Genomic DNA, 13,621 nt, shown 5'->3' on the forward strand with positions numbered 1-13,621 from the left:
CTGAATTTCGATGACTCGGGGGACTTGGAAAGCACTCACCTATTTTGAAGGGAAGAGGGAAGGGGGGCCCCCAACAGTCCCGGGGGGGGGGGGCAGAGGGGCAGCCAGTCCCCCTCCGCCCTCCTTAGGAAGGGTCACAGCACTGCAAACGGGGATGCAAATATTTACTTAACTTTCCTGGGAACACAAAGTCAACAAGGGTGTGCGTGTGCGTGTGTGTTGGGGAGGGAGGGGACCCACCGGGGTCTGCGGCCACAGCCCCGACTACAGAGCTATCCAAACTTGTTATCTAAATAGGACCACTTGCAAAATCTAAGCTTTGCTCCACCATCTCCCCGTTTCTCAGAAACCTGGTGGGGTTTTAGTTCATTAAAGTGAGATTACGCAGAAGGTCGTATTTCAATAAAAACCCGGTGAAGTACAATGGCTTTCCAATCTCGCTGCAAAGTATAGTCACCTGGGGTGCCTTTTAAAAGCAGGGATGCGCCTCCCCTCCCTGCCAATTAAATATCTGTGTCTGGGGGGAGGGGGCTGGTCGGGTGCTTGGCCCCCCCCCCTTTTTTTCAGCTCCAGGTAATTCTAACCTGCAGTCCCTGCAGTCAGGATTGACAACTACTGCTAAGGTTCCCACCAGGCGGTAAGTCTGCTGTGCAGGAGTTTAATAAGAAATGGGCTCTAGGGACAAATCATTTGCCTCGCAGGGATTGGTCCCAAAACATTCTTCCTAACGAGTAACTGTCTGCTTCTCACTAGGAGTTAATCCTTCCCCTAAACTACACGGCAGCTACAATTGTTCTCTACCACCTAAGTTTGACTAGAAGATATTTTTATTTATTTAAAAGGTTTTTAAAGAAATTTATTTATTCATGAGAGACACAGAGACAAGTAGAGAAGCAGGCTGCCTATGATGAGCCCCATGCGGGGCTGGATCCCAAGACCCCGGGATCACAGCCTGAGCCAAAGGAAGATGCTCAACAGCCGAGCCACTCAGGCATCCCCATAAGATATTTTTAAATCACACACAGTAGACACATAAATGTGCTGTTTCTATCTGATGCAGATGACTGTCATCACGGTAAGAGATAGCCAAGCGGCCCAGATATTGCCATGGTTTTTTAAAATGGTAACTGTGAAGATGATAGTGTTCTGTTCTTGCAATGATTAAACATTTTCTCTGTTCTTTGTTTTGAAACGTGTTTTGTATATATATTAGGACCTTGGTGAATCTTTTGCATATCTTTCCTATCCTCTTTCTTCTCACTTCAACATTGCCCCACTCCACCCCATGGAGATGAGTTATTTCTAAACCAAAGATAATCCAATTTTACATGCAAAGACATTTTTTTTTCTAAAGGAAGTGTGCACATTCTTCTTGAGCTCCTAGGAATATTCTTGGAAATTGGATATTGAACACTTTTACTTTCCTGAATGTGTTTTGTAATCAAGAATGGTGGTAAATTCATTATAGAAACAAACTTGCACATTCTAGTTTTGCATAAAAAAACAGATGCTCAAAAAAAAAAAACAGATGCTCCAAGTTTGTTTGATGGAGAGACACATGCTTATGGTATACACACCAAGCTTTTCTTAAATGGACAGTCAAAAGGTATCAACCAAAAGATGGATAAAATCTCTCTCATACATTGTTCACTCATAAGACTTCAAATTAAGATTTGGTTGCACTCATTTGTAACATTTATTTCAGAAAAGTTACTGTAGTAAATATTAGATATTCCCCAAATTACACTGTAAGGTATACAATAAAAACACAGTGTTTCAAAGGGAAATACGTAAATGCATGCTTGACAGGTATTCAGTTCATTTCCTAAGACATGAATTTAATCAATTTTGGATCATAGCAGAAATTTAAAACACAAATGTTAGCTAATGGGAAATAAGTGATTAAGGAGGATGAGCTGGATCACAGAAGGACCGGTTTACTCAGTTACTAAGATTATAAATTTAGCAAGTCGATGAAGGATAAGTTATTTAAAATGGCAAAGATTGAAGAATTAAAATGGAAAAGGAACAAATGTGGGAAATCCCACTGAAATGTAAACTTATCCCACCAATGCAAGTGCTACTAGCTTTGGAGGGGGTGGTGCAGTCATGCTCACAAAAAAAGGAAGCCGGGGCGCCTGGGTGACTCAGTCGGTTAAGTGTCTGCCTTCAGCTCTGCTCATGGTCCCAGGGTCCAGGATCCAGCCCACTGTTGGGCTCCCTGCTCAGCAGGGAGCCTGCTCCCCCCTCTCCCTCTGGCTGCTCCCCCTGCTTGTGCTTTCTTGTACACGCAGTCTCTCTCTCTCTCTCTCTCTCTCATGAATGAATGAAAAAAATTTTTAAAGAAAGCCAAAAGCAGTCATACCTCGAAATCTCACAATGCAGAAAAGGATTGGAAATTGTGGCCAAATGTCCTTCAGTCTCTCCAGTGCCTTCTGTCACTGAACATAATATACTTAAGATTTTCCTGGGATGACCTGATTTTTCTCAAAAATCAAACTTATTTTCCAGTATATTTTTGTATTTTTCTGAAAATCCTTCTGAAGTCAGGAAAAGCAACTGTTTACCTAGGTCCTCCAGGGCCTTGGGAGTTACTAACTGGTAGTATGAGTAAGGGGAACCAAGTTGCTTCACCCTGCAGTCCAGGGGTTCCCATTCAAGTAACTCTACAAACTAGTCATCTGCCACTTACCATATGCCAAGGGCTGACTAAGGTTTTGTGGGTAAAGTGTGTGACCAGACTAGGTTCCTGCTCTTATTTTTTGCCTTCTGGTTGCTGGAGATTGAGATATAGCATGTAGCAATGAAATAAGACCACTGCAGACAGAAGAAAGTAAGAAGAAAATAAAACTTTGGTAGATAGTCCTTTGGGATGGATTGGTCTGGGCAGACCCCTCTAAGGAGGTGATATTAGACCCTTGGAAGTCTGAATGAAAACAAGGCCACAGATCCACAGGGGACTTGAGTTTCCAAAGCATTTTCACTTACATGCCCTCTTGTGTGTACAAGTCCTTAAGCCAACCCCATAAAGTAAAGCAGAGCTGATACTTGGTGTTCTCATCCCCTAGCAGAGGAGCCTAAGCTCAAAGAGGTAATAAAACGAATTGCCAAGGTCCTTCCCAGAAAGAAGAGAGCCCGCATTGACTCACATCTCCTGGGTGCCATTACTAGTCTGTAGACCCCACATCAATGCCCTTTCTAGATATGGACACCGTTCACCACATTGTATTGCATTCAGAGGCTGAACAATTTAATCTATCGCCTGCAAGATGAGTTTCTTTCTTTCACTTGAAATTTAGACTCTATAGAATCATGATAATAACTCCAGCCTGCAATTCCAGGACCTAAGCAGAACCTAGACCATGGAAACTATGAGTTCTTGAGCAGGTGTGCAAACCAAATTAGGACTGGCTTTTTACAGAGACTTTACCGGCAGTTAGCACTTATGAGCTGGAGATGTGTCCAGAATTGGGTCAAGCTCTTGCAAGAAGATGAGAATTTCCAGGAGAAGGGAGAAAAGCACTCTCCTGTCACCACAAGGCCTCCCTACAACTCATGGGCCATTTCATCACTTTGTAAACGCTTGTTTCATCCAGGGTGCTGGTGTACCAGGACTCCCCACATGAGGTAGGAATGACTAAAGCACATCTGCAAAATGGGAGATACTCAAATAACAGAAAACCACTGGAAATAGAACAAATGTTTTCCATTACTCTATCCTGTCACTTAATTCCTGATAATGAAGTCAGAAATTAGCAGTAATGCAAAGTCAGCCAAGAAATAAAAACAAAAAACAACCCTCTCACCATGTTTAGGTACTAAAATACTAATGTCTTAAAGTATTCTAACTCAAATTTCTCATTACAGGAAATTTCCATGTGCAGCTTATGGGAGGAGCAAAAGGTGGCTTGTATTGTGACTGAGGCCATTCAGGTATCTCTGTCATTTATGAGGAATAATTCAGTTTAGGCCCTTGGTATTCCTTCCTCTGTAGAACAAAAATAAACTCCCTAAGAAGCAAGCTGGTCCCCCAAGTAACTTTAGACAGACTTCCAGGTTGCCAATCTGAGGGAGTAAAATAACAAACATGTGTGTGCACACATGTACACATTGTTACATACACAAAGCGAAGGTCTGTTACTAGCACACACATACGTGTAGGTACACTTGTGCAACTAAAGAGTTGTGAATACAAACAATCTCAGCACTGGAAGTAAATACAAAGTAAAAGATAAAAATGAATATAGAAGTAACACAAGTTACTTGTTGGAGGTATAAACAAACCAAAGCTAGTCTCTGAAATGGGACTCTTAACTATTAGGAACATAAAACCCTTAGGAACCTGAAACATTCAGCAGAAACTGAGAACAAAATCTGACAACAGAGTATAGTGGAAGTTATTTTAGTGGATGGGTATACTGCTCCTCCCACCAAAACACAACAGATTTCCCTTGGTCTTTACGGGTCCTGTTAAACCCTAAGAAATCATTCCATAAAATACCCACCCTAGCAATGACATTCCTCCCATGTGTGAGGAATTTCTCCCAGCCCCATTCAAAATGTGAAATTGGGATTTGGTTGGGGGATGTGTATTTCAAGAAAAGTGTCATACACATAACTCGGACTGTAAAAGTAGGTTTTTCTATAAATGCTTCTTGTTTTTTATTAAGACAATGCAGACATAAAACACACCATATGGCAATTCCTAAATTGCAGCCATACCACTTATCAATGACCAATAAATTACTTCCCTCTATAATAGATACAAATGCTCCATTCAAGTTAATAGAATAGTGTGAGGATACCATGCAGACAGCTTGCATAAATGCATGAGGAACAACAGCATACCCTCAATAGCTTAGGGATTTTTAGACATGAAAACTCTTATTCCAAATGTCAAAAGATGGAATAAAGAATGTTTTCATATAAAATACATTGGGAACAGTGGTTTTTTTTTCCTTAAAAAGGCATCTAATAGTCCACCCTTTCATCTTTTTAGTTACAAAATCAGTAGATATGTATCCTTTTTCCTCTGATGTGACGGACGCGAACATCTCAGTGATTTCCCACAATATCAAACGGTTAAATTCAAAGTGATATTTTCCTGATAAGTGTGATGTACATTTGTAATCAAAGGAAGAAAGACTTGTCAGTTAAGACCTCACTTTCGCCTTTGGGAGCTATTTTCTATTTTATCAGTCAATTGAAAGCCAGTAGTTGTTTCACAGTATAAGATCTTGAATCAATCACCAACACTCCTCTATTTCCTGCTCCTAATTTTGAAATGGACTCGGACGGGAGGGATGGGGGAAATATGTTTATCAGAGTCTCCCGGAAATTTCAATGCCCTAAACTTCCAGATTTATATGTCCTAACATAAATTATTCAAAAAAAAAAAAGGAACTAAAAAAAGGAAAAAGGCGGAGGAGCCTACAGCTCAGATCCTGCGTGGATAGCTTTCGATATCTTCCAGGTGGGGGCAACAGTAAGTCAGTTTTGAGAGACGAGAGCCGGCTCCGGAGGCTCCCCGAGTCCAGTTGCAGATGAAATGAGTTCCCGGCAGGAGCTCCCCGAGTCCCCCCGCGGAGCGCAGGGGCTGGGCGGCCCGTCCGCAGGGTGGGGGCGGGGGCGCGCACGTGCGCAGCGCACCTGCCGGGCGGGGGCTGCGGTCGGCACCGGCGCGGCCCGCTGGCCCCCGGGACGGCCCCGGCTCCCGGCTACGTGTCCGCCAGCTCCGGCCCTTCGCGGCCGCCCACGCGCGCTCCGCTCCCCTCCACTCGCCGGGGCGGCCGCCGGGGTCCCGCTCCTGCCGCTTCTCTCCGCGAATCCTCGGAGTCCGGGGGGCCGCTCGCGCGCTCTGGCGGGGACGGCGGCGGAGGCTGCACGGTCCGGGGCAAGGCGCGTGCCCGCTCCCCGCTCCCCGCCCCTACCCGGGCCCGCGAGGCAGCGGCGGCGGAGGGGCGCACGGGGCGCACGGGGAGGGCGCGGCGGGGGACCAGGCGGCGGCGGCGGGAGGGGCGCCCTCCCCGCCCCTCCCCTCCCCTCCGGCGGCCCCGCTACGTGTCGCTCCTCCGCGCGCCGCCCGCCGCCGCCCGCGCCCTCGGGCCGCCCCCGCCGCCCCCCGCCGAGCCCTCGGGCCGGTACTTGAGCCAGCAGATGACCCAGGTGACGACGACCGAGAAGAGCGCCAGGATGCTGGCCACCGACAGGCAGATGGGCCCCACGGGCGAGGGCGACGGCGACCCGGCCCCCGGGGCAGCTCCAGGGGGCGCCGCGCCTCCGAGAGGGCCGCCCCCGCCCCCGCCGCCCCGCCGCCGCCGCCGCCGTAGTGGTTGACGAAGATGAGGCCGGTGAAGAGCAGCACCACCATGGAGAGGAAGGAGAAGACGACGCACACGCAGCCGGCGGTGAGCGCCGCGCGCTTGCAGTCCCGGCAGCTGTCGTAGGCGCCCGGGGCGCGCAGGCGGGCGCGGGGCCGGCGGGCGGCGTCCTCCGCGGGCGGGGCGGGGGCGGGGGCCGGGGTGGGGGCCGGGGCGGCGGGCGGGAGGCGGTCCTGGGGCAGCGGGTCGTGCGCGGCGCGCAGGGCCAGCGGGAGGGCGTCGGCGAGCTTGGTGTTGACGGGCAGGCCGTGCACGCGGCTGTCGGGCAGCGGGGTGCGGTGGCGGCACACGGGGCAGGCGATGGCGCCGGGCGGGCCGAGCCGGGGCGGCGGGCGCGGGGGGCGCTCAGGCGCGGCGGCGGCGGCGGCGGCGGGGGGCGCGGGGGGCGCGGGGGCGGCGCGGAGCTGCAGCTGGCGCAGGCACTCCTGGCAGAAGGTGTGCAGGCAGGCCAGCAGCTTGGGCGCGCGCCGGTCCGCGTCGAAGTAGTTGTAGCAGATCTTGCACTCGTAGTCCTCGAGCGGCGGGAGGACCCCCGCGGCCGCGGCCTCCCCGGCGCCTGCCGCGCCCCCGCGCCTGCCGGTCGGGCTCCCGTGGCCGCCGCTGTCGCTCGCCGGCGCGGCCATGGCGGGGCGCGCCCCTCATCGGGGGCGGGGGGAGGCGCCTTCGTGCCCCGCGGCGGCCGCCTGGGCTGCGGGCGGCAGGAGGCGCCTCCGCGTCCCCCTCGGGCTGCTGTCGCCTGGCGGGGGAGGCGGCGCCGGCGGGGCCGGGCGGGGGCGCAGCGGCGACCGCCTCCCCCCGCCCCCCGGCGCCGCCCCGCCGCGCCTCTCGAGCCGCGCGGAGCCGCTGTCCTGGCCCCGCTGGATGTCGCCTTCCGTTGCGCTTGGAATCGGAAGTGGAGGGAGGCTGGGCGGGGGGGGGGGATGCGGGGACGAAATTTGGGTTGCGGCCGCTTAGGGATGCGGCGCCGTGCACCCCTCCCCCGCCCCGCCCCTCCCCTCCCGGCGAACGGGGGCGGGGCAGCCTGGCCCTGCGCGCCCCTGCCCCTGCGCCCCGCGGTGCTCCCGGGGTCCGCGTCGCCGGGTGCTGGCTCCCCTGGGCCTGGGGCCGAGCCCGGCCGGGTCCCCCTCCCCCGCCCCCGAGCTCACCGGCGATGCACTGCGGGACCCGCGCGGGGAGGGGCGGCGGCAGCGCGGGGTCCGGTCCTCGGTGATCGCATCGCTCCGTCCGAGGGCGAGCGCCGGCCGTGGCCCAGCCGGTTACACGTTCCACTCGCGCTCGCAAAGCCCAGGCGGCCCTGCAGCCCTGGCAGGCTGGGAGCCGAGGGCGGGCATCCTCATTCCACCCATTGGAGGAAATTTTGGAGCTAATCAGAATGCGTCTTTGCCCCTTGAGATCCCGCTGGCTGAGATTTATGCTCGCGGCCAGGTCCTGCTGATCCTCTGGCGCTGACCACAGGGGAGGAGGTCGCTCTCTCTGGTGCGCAGGCGTTTCCAGAGGCAGCAGGGGGGAAGCGTTGTTGTCAAACAGGTTCCGGGAATTTCAAAGTCCGGCTCAACTAACCCCTGGCACCATCCAGCTACTTCCACTTAAACGTTTAATATGCAAATGTGGAGAGCCCAAAATTCGGTGAGTGACAGGGCACAGGTCTTCCTGATTTATGAAAACTGATGGAACCCCCCCCCCCACTGGGCAGGTTACCAAGAGGCAGCACTTCTCAAAGGAGCACCTAGTAGGATGTGGGGGGGACCATCCGAAAGGGGCTGTTCAGATACTCTTTTTTTAATTTTTTTTATTTTTATTTATTTTATGATAGAGAGAGAGAGAGAAGGCAGAGACATAGGCAGAGGGAGAACCAGGCTCCATGCACCGGGAGCCCGACGTGGGATTCAATCCGGGGTCTCCAGAATCGCGCCCTGGGCCAAAGGCAGGCGCCAAACCGTGCGCCACCCAGGGATCCCTGTTCAGATACTCTTCACCAGAAAGTTCTGTTTCCCCGTTTCTCCAGGTTGGACATCCTCCCCATGAAGAGAGAACTGCAGCAAGGGAGAGGAAGAGGATGGTTCTCTGGGTTCCCATGAAGTAGGAGCATTTCCACTTTTTCTCCAGGTTCTCTGCAGAAGGCAGTGAGACACTCCAGAGAATGTTTGTGGAAAGGACGGACGAATGAACACGGAAGCAGTGGGAGCGAGAGGACAGAGGGAAACCAAAAAGCCACCAGAGCAGGAATTGTCGTAAACAACTTGTAAGTTTCTATGACATTTGAAAGTACATTTACTTTTTACTGTTGGTGAAGAGCGAGTGCGATACATGTCTTTAAGTGTGAGGCATCTTAGGAAAACTCATTAGAGACTCCTTTACCTTTCCATTTCCTAGCTTCGAATTTGATAAATATGATTTGCTTCTTAAAGCATGTCATTTTGTGATGAGAGCTGTGATGAGTAGAGGGCAGGGTGATGGGCCATCAGGACAAGGCCCTCGCCTGGCCTTGGAATATTACAAAATTATCCAAGCCAACTCTCAGTGAAGGAACTGGCTGCCTGTCCTCTTTCCCTCCTTGAGCTGTATGGTTGTGAAGAGCCCAGGATCCTGCATTTTATGTGCAGTTTTATTATTTTTTTTATTTATTGTTTTATGTGCAGTTTTAAACTGCGTTCTTCTACTTAAGCCTTTTTAAAAATATTTAATTTTTTAAAAAGATTTTACCGTGGAGCGCCTGGGTGGTTCAGTTGGTTAAACATCTGCCTTTGGCTCAGGTCATGATCTCATGGTCCTGGGAGCGAGCCCCATGTCAGGCTCTCTGCACAGTGGAGAGTCTGCTTCTCCCTCTTCCTCTCTCTCTCTCTCTGCTCTCTCTCCCTTTCTCGCTGTCCCTCAAATAAATAAAATCTTTAAAAGTAATGAAAGATTTTACTTGTGTATTTGGGAGAGAGAAAGAGAGCGAGCACAAGTGGGGGGCATGGGGGAGAGGCAGAGGAAGAAGCAGACACCCCGCTGAGTGGGGAGTTGGACCGGGACTCAATCCCTGGACCCTGGGATCATGTCCTAGCCTGGACTCTGGGCTCAATCCCTGGACTATGGGATCATGACCTGAGCCACCAAGGTGCCCCTCTTCTATCTACTTAAACCTTGATCATCCCTTACTGACAAGAGGCATAATGCTGATGTAGAAAACATTTAAAAACAGGGCATGAGGAAAAAAGAAGCACAGAACTAGGAGAGCTAGTGTGTGTTTATGTCTTGTCCTTCCCACCCACCAGGTTCCTAGGACATACCAAAGAGGGGATGGAAAAAGAGTTCTGCAAGTCCACATGTATGCATTTGGGCAAAACAAAGGAAGATTTTGAATTTTCACTCTGTTATGCATTCTCAGCATCAGATGGCAGGATGGAGAAATGGAGCATGGGGCAATGGGAGAGTTTCTTAGCCTCAGCACTATTGACATTTTGAGCTGGATAATTCTCTGTCGTGGTGCAGATCTGTGCGTTGTCAGACGTTTAGTGTCAGTAGCCACTCTTTCCCAGTGGTGACACGGGGGTAAGCTGACCCCTGGGAGTAGTTTGAGGATCACAGGTCTCTACCAAAGTCACAGATTTGGTTATGGGGAAACCAAAAGCAAAAACATTTTCCAGCTTTCAACTAGCGCAAGCAAACATTGCCTTGAGAGCCGAAAGGAATTATTTAGAAGCTACCAGCATTTCTCCTATGGCTTATGGTCCCTGAGTTCCCCTAGCACCCTCTTTGAGAGGTCCAGGTACAGCTCTTGTCCACAATACATTCTATTGATGGGATCATAAATAAGTACCAGGATTTAGTTAGCAATGCTGGAATTTACTCTGCGTTTGGATGGCTTTTTAAAGGGACCCAGCATCTCCAATCATTTATATCCTGGGGCCAATCACCCGTTTTTTAGGACTCATAAAGGCATCACAGCGGGGCTTCTATCAGTGCAACGAGGAGCCACGACATGCTTGAAGGGTGTAAGTTTGTGTGCCGCAGGCCATGGGCTTCTGCCCTAATGAGCTGTAAGGCCCACTGCTCACAGTGTCGCCTGCAGCCGTGAGTAGTGAAGCTCGGTCATTCGTGTAGGAATTAGGCTTTCCCTGTGGTAAAAAAAAACTGTGTCAAAAGGGATCTTAGGTCAGGAACAAGGGACTCAATATTCACATCAGAGTTTGAACTGGCTTTGCTCATGAGCTCTGCTCCAGCCTTGATTATGTTAGACACTCATTATTGGCTGCATGACTCTTTTTGAAGACCTGAATAAATGAAAGATACCGATGGTAACTTATATGTATTTTCTGCGTCAACGGTCTAAAGAGAGAATGTTTTAGCTTTAGGATTAACCATCCTGGGTCCAAATGCTAGGTGTCCTCCTCCCTCCCCCCGTGTAGCATTAGATTTGCTAGTTAACCTCTCTGTGCCTCGGTTTCCCAAACTTTAGACTAGGGATGAGTAGTTCCATAAGTCTGCTGTGAAGCTTGAGTGTGTTCTACACATAACACACCGAGTTCCCAGCCCCTGTTAACACTCGTTATTGTTCTCTCAGAGGTTTCTATTTTGGATCTCAGCAGTCCTCACAAATGTCCCCATGAGAGAGGCCTAGAAGGTATGTGTAAGCAGCCTACAGTGACGAGCCAATAGCGACAAAGTGGTTCTAACCCACGTCTTCCATTATTCAGAGACAGAGATCCAGTTAGCATCTCAGTCAGAAAGACAAGGGGGAAGAGCCCTGACCTAGGAATCTCACCACATATTATTGATCTGTTAATCATAATAAATAAAGTCCTGTATAAAATATGAGGACAAAGTGAAATCTCATTGGTAATATTGGAAGGCTAGATGTATAGGCAGATAATGCCACTCAGAAGCAAGTAGTACATGAGTCAATCAAAAAGTTGACATTTTGGGGCAGCCCGGGTGGCTCAGTGGTTTGGTGCCGCCTTCAGCCCAGGGCGTGATCCTGGAGGCCCCGGGATAGAGCCCCACGTCGGGCTCCTTGCATGGAGCCTGCTTCTCCCTCTGCCTGTGTCTGTGCCTTTCTTTCTCTCTTTCTCTCTCTCTCTCTCTGTCTGTCTCATGAATAAGTAAATAAAATATATATTTTTTAAAGTTGACATTTTAAAATAGAAACGGGTTTGATTCGGTTGGACGTTTACTGCGGTCCTGTTCTGGCAGGCATCGATGCCATGTGACGAGGTACCTGGCCTCCAGAAACCAAGACTTTAACAGAGGATGTTAAACATGCGTGCAGAACTCAGAGGCAGAATGAGGCAAGTTGTGGTCCAGGGACAAGGTCTGGTGGGAATAAAAAGGAGAGATGTTATTTCTGCCTCTAGGGAAATACAAAGGTTCCACAGACTCATGGTCCGTGAATTGTAGATGGTTTAGAAGCTGCAGAGAGAAAGATATTCAAGGCAGCAGGGAAAGCAGACGTGCTGAGGGCAGGTGGCCTACTTCAGAGAGAGCGTGCAGTGTAGACCCTGTCCAGGGAGCCGGGGATGCTGTACTAGCAGGGCTGGGCTTAATTCTGTAGACAGCGGGCTGGTCGACCGTCAGCACACGGCAGGAGTGCCTGTGGGAGTTTGAGCCTGGGAGCGGTGGCTGGGCTGGAACTGGAACTCTCAAGAGGGACCCCTGTCAATTAAGAGGTTGCTTTAGGAGCTAGATCTCGTTGCTCTGTACTGTAGAGACACGACTTCTACAAGAACTAACGTGTTCCATTTACGGTGATAAGTCTTCTGCTGTGTAGAGGCAGTATGGTCTAACCTACTGTATGCTTGCTAGCTGTGTAGTCCCGGAGAAGTTACTTAACCAGATTCTGTTCCTCTGTTTTCTGTCCTGGGAAATGGGAGAGTAGTATCTACTTCGTAGGGTTGTTGCAGGGTCACGATGAGTTAATATTTGTTGAGCTTCACAACAAATATTGCCTAGTGCATGGCAAGTGCCACAAACGTGTTACAGAAAGAAGCCACCTAAACAGGCCCAAATTGCCTCGACTCAAAAGATGCTTTTTCTGGGGTGCCTGGGCAGCTCGGTGGATTTAGCATTGGACTTCAGCCCCTCCTCAGACTCTAAACTTGGTGCAGAGTATGCTTATGCCTCTCCCTCCCCCTCTTGCCCTCCCCCGCTCGCTCCTGGGCACAGGGGTGTTATACGTGCCCTCTCTCTAAAATATATGAATAAGGGGTGCCTGGGGGGCTTAGCGGTTGAGCGTCTGGAATCTGCCTGTGTCCTTGCCTCTCTCTGGGTCTCTCATGAATGGACAGATAAAATCTTAAAAAAAAAAAAAAAAAAGAAGAAAACTTCAATTTAAAAAAAGTTGAGAAAATCCAGATTGCTTATGCTAGACTGTTGGCATAAAACCTCCAAAAAGCAGAGCTGGTTTTAGTGATGGCTGTGACCTTTCATTGCATTTCCCTGTTTCTGCTCCCTTCTCCCCAAGTCAACCACCTAGGCCTTTCTTGACCTTCATAGGCCTAGAGGGTCTGCTGCCTTCTGCATTCAACCTTTCCTGAACCATTTATAATTCCCACAAGCAGAGATGCATATAGTTGGATGAGTTCTTTTAAAAAATATATTTATTTATTTTAGGGAGAAAGAGAGAGAGCTAGTGCCTACATGAAGGGGGAGGGGCAGAAGGAGAGGGAGAGAGAATTCAAGCAGGCTCCCCACTGAGCATGGAGCCCAGTGCAGGGCTCGATCCCACAACCCCAAGATCATGATACTCAACTGACTGAGCTACCAGGCACCCTATAGCTGGTTGGGTTCTTGAGTGTCACAGAGTCTATCACTGGCACCTCACTGATGACTTAACTGAGACTCAAAGAATTAAAGTCATTTTCCAAGTCTCATGGCTAGTAGTCCTTGGAATGCGGCTGGACAGCTGCTGGACTTTTGCTCAAGTTTAAAAAGGACTGAAGACAACAGTCAGGCTCCCAGAGGAGCCTGCTTCTGCCTCTCCCCCTGCGTCCCTCTCTCTCTCTTATGAATAAATAAAATATTTAAAGAAAATAAGCAAATAAATAAAAAAAATCTTAAAAACTTAAAGGAAAAGATTTTTTTAAACTTGAAGGATTCTCTTTTTAGGGAAATTGTCATTTCTTTTTTGGTAAATAAAAAACAATTCAGAATAAAAACTCTTCAGTCGTGCAAAGTTAACATCAATAGTGATTAAGTCAAGTTGATCCCAAGGCCACTGACAGTTCTTGGGATTGAGACATCTCTGCTCACTGTGCATTTGT

General features: G+C 49.9%; 1 protein-coding gene and 1 long non-coding RNA gene across 3 annotated transcripts; one reads left to right on the top strand and one right to left on the bottom strand.

Moving 5' to 3' along the window:
• Positions 1 to 6,056: 6,056 nt before the first annotated feature.
• Positions 6,057 to 7,161, bottom strand: LOC129523048 (RING finger protein 223). Its single transcript, XM_055345699.1, has 2 exons — positions 6,313 to 7,161; positions 6,057 to 6,277 (listed from the first exon to the last, which is right to left on the bottom strand). Exons 1-2 carry the CDS (start codon positions 7,001 to 7,003, stop codon positions 6,057 to 6,059), a joined length of 912 nt encoding a protein of 303 aa, XP_055201674.1. The 5' UTR covers positions 7,004 to 7,161.
• A 774-nt stretch (positions 7,162 to 7,935) lies between these two features.
• Positions 7,936 to 10,378, top strand: LOC129523049 (uncharacterized). 2 transcript variants are annotated; one of them, XR_008667035.1, is made up of 3 exons: positions 7,936 to 8,006; positions 8,386 to 8,622; positions 9,638 to 10,378. It is a non-coding gene; the product is annotated as an uncharacterized LOC129523049 (long non-coding RNA). The 2 variants fall into 2 exon arrangements; XR_008667036.1 differs by lacking the exon at positions 7,936 to 8,006 and adding an exon at positions 8,156 to 8,385 and having other exon boundaries at positions 8,487 to 8,622.
• The last annotated feature ends 3,243 nt before the right edge of the window (positions 10,379 to 13,621 follow it).

This window comes from Nyctereutes procyonoides, unplaced genomic scaffold, assembly GCF_905146905.1.
Source record: "Nyctereutes procyonoides isolate TBG_1078 unplaced genomic scaffold, NYPRO_anot_genome, whole genome shotgun sequence".
Taxonomy (NCBI): Eukaryota; Metazoa; Chordata; class Mammalia; order Carnivora; family Canidae; genus Nyctereutes; species Nyctereutes procyonoides.